Genomic DNA, 10520 nt, shown 5'->3' with positions numbered 1-10520 from the left:
CACACTTGCACCCAAGTATCTAAAACTATCCACTTCTTCCAGTCGCTCTCCCTTAATGCTCACTTCCAGTCTGCTGCCACTTTCACCCCTTGTACATCTCATCACCTTTTACCCACATTTATCTTCAGCTTTCTTGTTTCACACACTCTCCCAAACTTTGTCACCAACTTCCTCAATCCTGCTACAAGTGCAGTGTCATCCGTAATCAACAGCTGGCTTACCTCCCACTTTTCTCCATTTTCTTTAACCATCTCCAATCCCTGACCCACCACCCTTGCATTTACCTCTCGCACTACCCCATGCATGTACAAGCTGAACAGCCAGGGCGACATAACGCATCCTGACTAAGTCCCACCTTTACCTTGAACCACTTACTCTCTCCATTTCTAATCCTGACGCATGCTCTACTACATACATGCATATACCAAGGCTTTTTCCCCCTTACAAGGGGGATAGCCAAGAAGAAAAAGGCATAAAATCATTCCCACCCATTCCATCGCTGATTACACTCCACCCTCCCTCTTATCTTAGCACCTCCTGAATGACAGGTCATCCTTGCACCTTGTCCACTGCCCTGGGTCAGAAGCAGTGTCACAAGACACAGCACATCCACAGCGAGGCCGCTTCATTAAATCGGCGACCCCCCCCTCTCCGTCCCCCATTGCATAAAATGAGAGGACGGGGAGAAATCCCTTCGGGCTGCGTCAAATTTTGCTCACACATACTACCTCACCCCCCATTCCACCTTATGCAATCACATCATCATCCATATACAACCACTCTCCATTCACCCCTGTCTTCTGTCCTTCCTCAACAGACATTCTCCCCTTCACCCCATCCATCCACCTCATCCTAGGACGTCCCCTGATGTTCACTCCCTCCACATCTGCCTTCCACACCTCTTTTACTAGTCTTTCTTCACTCATTCTTTCCATGTGTCCAAACCATCCTAATATTCTTTCATCAATCCTATCTCCCAGCTCCTTTTCCACCCCTGTTCTCCTCACCTCCTCATTTCTCACTCTACCTAGCCTAGTAACCCCCATCATACTACTTTCATAAAAACTCCGGACAGCTCCTAGAAGCTTTCCTCCTATCCCTTGTATCCACAAAACCTCCCAGTCTACCATTGTAAGCCTTTTCCTGATCCATAAAAGCCCAAAAAACATCCTTCTCCTTTCCTATAGCTTTCTCACATATCTGTCTTACCACAAAGATCTGATCTACACAACCTCTACCCGTCCTAAATCCACACTGTTCCTCACCAATTACTCCCTCTGTTCCTCTCCTAATCCTCTCAATCAAGATCCTCCCATAAGCCTTCCCAACTACACTTAACAAGCTAATCCCTCTGAAACTACTTCACTCACACTTCTCCCCTTTTCCTTTGTAAAGTGTAACTATACAGGCACTCCAGTACTCTTCCCTCTCCAACAAACATTAACCTCACCAGCCAGTCCACCATCATTGTACCTCTCTTTTTTTTTTTTTTTTAAGACATTGTGCATGGCACCCACCCAGACCCCTTACCTGATTTCATCATCTGAGCAACTGCCTTCACTTAATTTTCCTCACTCATCAGTCATTTCCCACTGCAACTATCTTTCCCTCCCTATCCTCCTTCACATTTAGCATATATATACATATACCAAAGGTTTTTCCCCCTACACAGGGGGGTTAACCAAGAAGAAAGGCATAGAAACAACTCCCACCCATTCCACTTCCTATATATTCCACTCCCCTCTTATCTTACTCCTTAAAATATTCTGCCCATCTTCCCCTTACTGCCTTCTCTTCCATTATCATCCCTCCATCTGTGGTTTATCCAAATCTTCTAGAATATCTAATTAGTTGAAGTGATTCGTCATTCCAGTCATGCCAGCCATTTTGGAGACAATAGATTTCAGTCTGATCTATATTATTTATATATACTATAAATAGAAGTGGGTGGAGAGGGAGATAGGATTGATGAATGAGTATTAGGATAGTTTAGACACATGGAAAGAATGAGTGAAGAAAGACTAGTAAAAGAGGTATGGAAGGCAGATGTGGAGGGAGTGAACATGAGGGGACATCCTAGGATGAAATGGATGGATGGGATGAAGGGGGCTTTGGAGAAGAGGGAAATGTCTGTTGAGGAAGGATGGGAGAGGACAGAAGACATGGGTGAATGGAGAATGGTTGTATATTGATGATGTGATGCACGAGGTGGAATGAGTGAGGTAGTACGTGTGAGCAAAATTTGATGCAGCCCGAAGGGATTTCTCCCCGTCATCTCCTACGCATGGGAGGGACGGGTCACCGATTTAATGAAGCAGCCTTGCTGTGGATGTGCTGTGCCTTGCAACAGTGCCTCTGACCCAGGACAGTGGACAAGGTGCAGGGATGACCCATCATCCAGGAAGTGCTAAGATGGGAGGTCAGGTGGAGTGGAGTGTATTTATGGATAGAATGGGTGGGAATGGTTTTATGCCTTTTTCTTTTTGGCTACCTCCCTTGCAAGGGTGAAAAAAGCCTTGGTATATGATGAATAGAAGTGACAAGAACTCGTATTTTCCCCATCTAGAACAACTATTTTCAATAGTTCAGCCAACTAGTCCAACATAATAGGCTACCGCTTATTCAATGTAATTTTTTAATTTTTTAATTTTTTTTGGGGGGGGGGGGTATCAAAAGCTTTTGCAAAGTCTAGATATATACATACATATGCCAAGGCTTTTTCCCCCTTACAAGGGAGGTAGCCAAAAAGGAAAAGGCATAAAATCATTCCCACCCATTCCATCCATGAATACACTCCACACACCTCCAACCCCCCCCTCATCTTAGCACCTCCTGGATGACGGGTCATCCCTGCACCTTGTCCACTGCCCTGGGTCAGAAGCAGTCAAGACACAGCAAGGCCCCTTCATTAAATCGGCAACCCCCCTCTCCATCTCCCCATGCATAAAGATGGGGAGAAATCCCTTCAGGCTGCGTCGAAATTTGCTCACATACTACCTCAGCCCCCATCCCATCTCATGCATCACATTATCATCCATATACAACCATTCTCCATTCACTCATCTTCTGTCCTCCCTCAACAGACATTCCCCTCTTCCCCATCCATCCACCTCATCCTAGGACATCCCTTCATGTTCACTCCCTCCACACCTTTTACTAGTCTTTCTTCACTCATTCTTTCCATGTGATTTATATTTTTGTGTCATAATTCGAGATGACTGTTGTCAAGTTCAAGTAAATTAGTCACAAACCTTTCCATCTGAACCCATGCTGGCTATCATTTATCAGTTACTTTCTAATGATATTCGATAGCATCTCTGATGAGTTTCCATTTTTCCTACGATTAAGTCAAGCTATTTGATTTTTACCTTTTTGAACATGGGAGTAATGTTAGATAGCTTCCATTCTCTTGGGACATGCTCAATGATGGATTTCTTGAAAATTTCTTATGGAACAATAATACCATTTTTCATTTAAGATTCTTGGATGCCAGCTGTCAGGCCCTGGTGTTTTATTAACAAGTTTCCATACACATTTTATTTTTTTCTTGTTATATTTACTGTAGTGAGTTCTTCATTCATGGTTAAGTTCCTTCTTAACAGAATATACATAATTGCAAAATACACCATCCTCAAGTGAGAAAAAATTTCAAAATCATGGTGCTTGTGATAAAAACTAACTTTGGATTCATTCTGGAGAAGATTCCAGCCCTTTAACATAGAAGCAAGAAGTTCAGATTGAGCTTTTGATGTTTAAATCCCGCACAAGATCATTCAGATCTTCCAGACTCGATAAATGTGGTTCACAGATTGGCTGTTAGTGCACTACAACCCAACACAATGTTGCCAACCACTTCATTGAAATTTATTCCATGTAACATAACACACCGTGGAACACAATAACTGTGGGCAATGGAAAAAGTTGAACATTACATTTGGATTCTGCATGCAAAAACATCCAGGATACAACTTTTGTTTTCCTTGAGATAGATTCTTTAACCAGTTATTTGGCCTTGCCCAATGGTTTGGGTCTACTCCTAATGCATTCTACTGGATACCATACTTACTTGCAACTGTAAATGTAACCACTCGTGAAAATTTTAACAAGTGCCACTTTCTCTACACTCCTGGTATGTTGTACCTTCAACCCCAACAAGCAGCACTAAGCTTACCTGTCTTCAGTGTCAAACTTGAGCTATATTGGAAATCAAACTGTTTGAATCTGTACAGAGATAGTGGATGTGAAAATTAGAGTTCAAACTTTGTGGATTACCACTTAATACCTATGGAACTTAACACTGGGTAAATATTCAGGCAAAACCATGTAATTTCTTTCATGAAAACAATACAATTACTAGACAAGATTTATTTCTATGGCCATTACTGAATACAAGAGGCCACAATTTCAAAATTGCACTTTCTAGGACTCTTGGAGTCATTCCCAGTTTAGTCAAACCGTCACAAAATTTCATGTCTACCGAGGTACTAGTGGTAACTTGGAGAATATCAAATGCAAACTATTTATCTTGATAAATTGCATATTACCCAATTTTATTAAAATTATCAACCAGTTACAATTAATTTTTTATGCTGCAATGGTACACCATCCAGCCCTGTACAACAATCTTTATTTTTATATAAAGGGGGGGGGGCACTTATCAGTGTGCTTTCCTCAACTCATGCATTGCTGAATTACAAAGGAAGAGCATGCTGACAAGAGACCATTTAGTCCATACCTAGGTTGGAAATATATATAATAATTTACAATATATAATACACACACATACCAAGGTATTTCTTCCCCTTAACACATCTTTTCTTCCTGGATGGGTCACCCGGACCTCACCCACTCCCCTGGGTCAGAAGCAATGCAGCGAGACAGTATATTCACAGCAAAGGCTGCTTCATTAAATTGGTGATCCAACCCCCCCCCCTCCCCAAGCAGAAAAAGGGATGGCGAGAAATCAGTTTGGGCTGCGTCAACGAACGACATGCATGGAGTAAAAGGGGCATTGGTAACAAGGGAAAGTCTGTTGTGGGAGGAGATTTGGCTAAGTGGAGAGTGGTTGTGTAGATGATGCTGTGATGCATGGAATAAGTAGTTGGGGGATGGGGGCTGAGGGAGTTTGTGGGAAGATTTGAACAGCCTGATGTTCTCCCTGTCATTTCTTTCTACATGGGGGGGGGGGGGGATATATATATATATATATATATAAATCCACAGCAGGCATTAGATCACACTGCTTATGTATTAATCTATCTTGGAAACTTGAACTGTATTACATTGCCTTGCCTCAAACAAGTTTATTCCATTCATTTAATATGGTTGGCAATGTTTCTAACCACTACAGGCAGGAAAATTGATTACTTCTCTGGTCAATTCACTTTAGAATCAACACCTGCATCAATTCACCCGATTCTACACTTTCAGGGAAAATAGATGTTTTGGTCAATTTTCACATTTGTTTCCAATGTTTAGAATATATTGTGGCTTGCCATTGAACTTTTTCCAATGTCTGTCCTTAATGAGATTTGGTGACCATTCAGAAACAGCTTATTCTTAATGTGGACAAATTATTGATCATAGTTTATGACACATGGATTTTTAAAATCAAACTATAGTGCAGCCCTACAATTTTAATTGCTTCCTTCATGGCAATATGCTGCTGCTGCTTAGATTTGAGAATTACTGATAATTTAGCACTTTTCACTATCTAATTTTGTTTATGAAATTCCAAACTATTATATTTACCAATATGCATACCCTTACATTTACTAGTGTTGAATTTCATTAACCACTTCTCTAACCATTGCTGATGATGGGTGGGAAGCTCACCAGGTAACTTTCCGGTTCTGTATTCCTTGCACTTACTATACAACTGTTGTATTGTATGCAAATACTAGCCACTTCATTTCAAATTTCCCACTAGTTTCAATATATTCAGTATCCATCCATCTCTGCTTCTATTACACCATGTCAGTTCAACATTTCACGGTTTCCACTCCTTCAGATTACAACCATCATACTTCCCCATGCTAATATCAAATTGAGCTTACATAACTTTGTGGCCACCTGCCTACATATATAAAAATATGCAGTACCATACACATTTCATTTTGTCAAATGCAGACTGGTTTTATAAAAAGGGCAAATACTGGCAAAGTTTGGTTTCCTCAGAATTCCCTTTTACTAATACAAGAGCATCTTCCATTAGATAAAATACTATTGGATACATCATTCCTTAATTAAACAAGATGTGTATGGGTTTTGGTCAGATTAAAATTTTCATCAGCTCTGAATTCATTTTGCATATTCCAAATACTGCACCCAGCAAGATCTAGCTATCACCAACAGTGTTTTCCCACAGTACATTAATAAAAGATGCTATTCAAGATTTCCAAATTTGGCTGAAATGTAATGCTATAACCAGTACCACATATACTTGGCATATAACAAAGGCAAACCTAAAATACTTACGAGTTAACATGACTATACTCATGCAGACCCCATGAACGATTGCAAGGCGACGACATATCCAGGATTATTCAGCTTTCAGGCCTATTGAACAGAAATTACAATTATTGTATACTTGGGATGACATTGCAAGCTTACTCTATTGCCCCAAACTACCACAACCCACTTACAAAATTATCCTTAAATACTCCCAACCATATACCTATTACCTGTGTTGAAATATTTATAATTCGCACTGTGACACTCCTGGGGGTAATCATATGCATTTTTACACAAATTATTATATTTATTCATACACGTGTGGACTGTACAGCCATGAAATAAAAACTTAAACTATGTTGGTAAAAATTAAAGGTCTTCACGATGAGTCCCCCGTACAGTAAAATGCCCTGTACATAGGAATGCTTGGCAAATCCTAATCTTTCAATTTTAATTTTTTTGAGTGCGTACACAGTACACAATTTATAAAAATTATTCCACTTTTTTGTATATTTTTCTTCAATATTTTGTGATGGTAGCTAACAGGACTTAGTAGGCAGCTGAACAAGAAGCAGTCCAAGGAGAGGCATGAGCAGGCTGTGGAGGCTACCTAACTCCACATATTACTGCTCCAAGTAGTGCCGTCCTGCTGGAAGGCCTGCTGGTGATGGTAGTGATCAGTACGGTTGGTGCCTCGCCTGCTGCCGCCCGCGCTGGCTCTTCCCGCCGCCGTACCCTTGCCCGCCTGGTGAGGGCCAACATTGCCATAAATAATGAGTCTCGGTGTAAACTAGCAAGCAATGTGCCCTACATGTGAACCTCCGGACCGGCTAAACTCCTCAGCATTCCCCAGGAGTGCAGCTAGTTTGGGGCTACATGCAAAGGCAAGAAACTATCAACTACCAGTATTACCAAAGGAGAGAATGCAGAACAAGATAAAAAGACCAAAACTTACATTTGACATCTAAATAAAAACAGGTGAATGACACTGCCACCAAGAAACTTAGCATGCAAGTATTACAGTGGTAGGAGGGATATAAACACACTAGAGATGATACTTACCATAATTTGAGTAGCCATATCCGCTATAATCATAACCACCATAGTTCCCATAACCATAGCCACCGTATCCACCATATCCATCATAATAACCACCTGCAAACAACACCAATAATGGTGATTACCACAGTATTGAGACACCTCTTCTACTATTGTTTGCAGTCCATTCCAACAACCAAACTGTACTAACCATAGCCCCCACCATATCCTCCATATCCCTGGTTGTATCCTCCACCATAGCTGTGGCCCCAGTTCTGGCCCCATCCTCTGCCACGTCCTCGCATACCACCTCGCCCCCGCATTCCTCCTCGCATACCACCTCTCATCATCATCATGGCATCGGGCTTAGGAGTGGCCTTCTTGACGTCCACTGTGATACCTTGGATATTCTGTTTGGGCGTCTTCAAGAGATTATTAACAACCATCTCCTGATCGAACGTGATGAAGCAGAATCCCTTTCTTTGGTTCTTTTGTTTATCAAACGGCATCTCCACTTCTATAATATTGCCAAACGAACTGAAGAAATTCTTGATATCTTCGTCAGTGAGCTCTGGCTTGAGCCCACCAACAAAGATCTTTCCGTGTCTCGCCTTGGCTTTCTTTGGATCAACTTTCTTCCCATTGATGACATGATCACCTGCGTCAATCACCTAGAACAAGAGGAACAAACATGCAAGTTCTATTTGCTACTAGAGCAAGGAAAAGATTACTTGCAAGCTACAACATCACATCACCTCACTTACCTTATCAATAGCGTCAGCATCACTAAAGACAATGAATGCAAACCCTCTACTTCTGCCGGTATTTGGATCAGTCTTGACATTGATGCTCTCAATCTCCCCATATTTGCCGAAGTGTTCCTTTAGTTCCTCTGAAGACAAAATTTCACATGTAACAAAATTGTACTTAGCGTGTAAATCAACTTTTAACATTTCTGTGTAACTGAAACTGAACTAACAAGCAATAGCCATACTAACTTTCTGTGGTTTCCCAGCTTAGGCCACCAACAAACAGTTTCCTGGGAAAGGAGGACATCAGATCAAAACTAGGAATTGGTAAGTGGGCATAGAAAACTAAGTTGACCATGTACTTTACCTTAGGAAGTTAAAGCTGAATTACTGCTTCAATATTATGTTGGCAGGGAGTTTACAGCAAATTTTAACCCACATCGGCACGTCAAGCTAGTTGGCAAAAGAAAAACCTGCCTTGTCTGCTTTACATTATGCTGGAAATAGTCTTAGCAAAGACAAAAACAGAATTGGGGGTATGAAAGATGATTTTGTTTTATTTTTTTTTTTCTAAAAGACTACGACCACAAAGGATAACAGCAATAACCACTGTTTGGTGATCGCGTATGTGGACCGTAAGATAAACAAGATAAATACCCTGGTGTCGTCGCCTCGGTGAGCTACAAGCGGGCAACAACCATCCCGTAGTAGCTGCTGCCACCTGGGAGGAAGACAATTCATCCGTTAGAGGAAAGCAACCCCCGCCACAGCCTTCCCTATGTGATGAAGTTACTTTACCCATTTCACTCCAAATCTACCAAATCAGACGAAAAACATCAAGCTAGTCCACAATAGCAGGATGAAGTTGATCTCACTGAAGGCTTCTGCATCATTAACAGCTTCAAGTCAGGAACTGGTCAGCAATGGACTTGGATATAGCAATCGGGGACACTAAAAGATGTGAACTCTGACAAGCGGCATCTCAACCTTGGACTTAACTCTGCCCACCACTCCCTAACCAAATTTAATTCGGGAACATGGATCCGTAAAATAAAAATAGGCAAAGTGGCACGAATTTACATGACCTGAAATGACAAGACAAGAAAACCCTCTAATTAACAAAGTTACCTGAAATGTGAGAAAATTCATTATGATCATTTACCAAGAAACGCCCTGGGCATTGACACAACCAATGACCTTAACGTATTTTATATTAGGCCAGGGCGTTTTTATAAGTTGAAACTGGGCACGAACGCTATATATAGACGAGACGCTTGCGAGAGCCAGACTCGTCTGGCAACCGTCCGGAACGGAATACGAGCAGGGCGATGGCGCCAATATGGCGACTGTTAGCGGGGCCATTGGCCCTTAGGGTATTGATGAGCAGAGTTCATTCGGAAGCAATAAACAATATTTCATCCACCTTCTCCCTCCCTAATCATTAACTGTGAATATTGGTGCACATAATAACACCGATAAAACAACTGTGCAAAATCACAAGAGGCGGATGATCCCAGATAACAAAACCGATGCCGCTTGTCAATAAGAAGCCCAACTTGTTAAACTCGAATTTCCTACATTTTTACAAGATATTGACTTCTTACTAGCTTAGATGAACTTTAAAACTGAAAAATGATTCTTTCCATTTACAAAATATACATTACCTATCGTCATCTCTTCCTGGAGCATCGGCAGCACCACTATCCTGAATGGCTTCTCCACCCTCCTTCCCTTCCAGTTCTTGTCCTTCTGCAGGTGCACTTTCACCGTTTTCAACACCATTCTCCTGGAAATCACCGCCGGTGTAGTCCTCGGTGAAGTCCTGCTGTTCCATTTCCTGATCAGCCATTTTGTGTAATAAACAAATGTGAATTACAGACGAGCGTTACTACACACGTCCTACGTGTACGATCAGTTGTGGCTGAGGGAAAGCTGTGCGTGAACTGCGTGGGTTCGTCCAAGTACGCCAAGCTACAAACTCGTTTATGTCTGCTAAAACATAAAACCATCCAATCAGCGATGGGCATCAACTAGTATACGAGCCTATACTCTTTTGCGCATGCGCGAGGAATGACGCATTACAGGCTTACAACATCGTACAAAATCGATAAATGACGCTAACGCGGAAAGGAAATAGTTTTAACAGTAAATGCTTAAAACTAACCTTAAACTTATACAATGTATTAGAATAAAATATAAAAATATATTGTGTAAAAATGCATGTGTGTGTGTGTGTGTGTGTGTGTGTGTGTGTGTGTGTGTGTGTGTGTGTGTGTGTGT

General features: G+C 41.4%; 1 protein-coding gene across 3 annotated transcripts; it reads right to left on the bottom strand.

The window, feature by feature from the left end:
- Nucleotides 1-3465: 3465 nt before the first annotated feature.
- On the bottom strand, nucleotides 3466-10196 carry LOC143021868 (RNA-binding protein squid-like). Of its 3 annotated transcripts, none has more exons than XM_076179645.1 (6): nucleotides 9905-10196; nucleotides 8490-8530; nucleotides 8256-8383; nucleotides 7703-8162; nucleotides 7516-7608; nucleotides 3466-6558 (listed from the first exon to the last, which is right to left on the bottom strand). In XM_076179645.1, the coding sequence occupies exons 1-6, from the start codon at nucleotides 10087-10089 to the stop codon at nucleotides 6542-6544; spliced, it is 924 nt and encodes a 307-aa protein (XP_076035760.1). In that variant the 5' UTR covers nucleotides 10090-10196; the 3' UTR covers nucleotides 3466-6541. The 3 variants fall into 3 exon arrangements, with proteins under 3 accessions (XP_076035760.1, XP_076035759.1, XP_076035758.1); XM_076179644.1 differs by lacking the exon at nucleotides 3466-6558 and adding an exon at nucleotides 6740-7198; XM_076179643.1 differs by lacking the exon at nucleotides 3466-6558 and adding an exon at nucleotides 6740-7211 and having other exon boundaries at nucleotides 7518-7608.
- Between the last annotated feature and the right edge of the window lie 324 nt (nucleotides 10197-10520).

This window comes from Oratosquilla oratoria, chromosome 43, assembly GCF_046742065.1.
Source record: "Oratosquilla oratoria isolate Oo_2021 chromosome 43, ASM4674206v1, whole genome shotgun sequence".
NCBI lineage: Eukaryota > Metazoa > Arthropoda > Malacostraca > Stomatopoda > Squillidae > Oratosquilla > Oratosquilla oratoria.
Note: the sequence above shows the minus strand (reverse complement) of the source record. Positions and strands in the feature narration are given on the sequence as shown.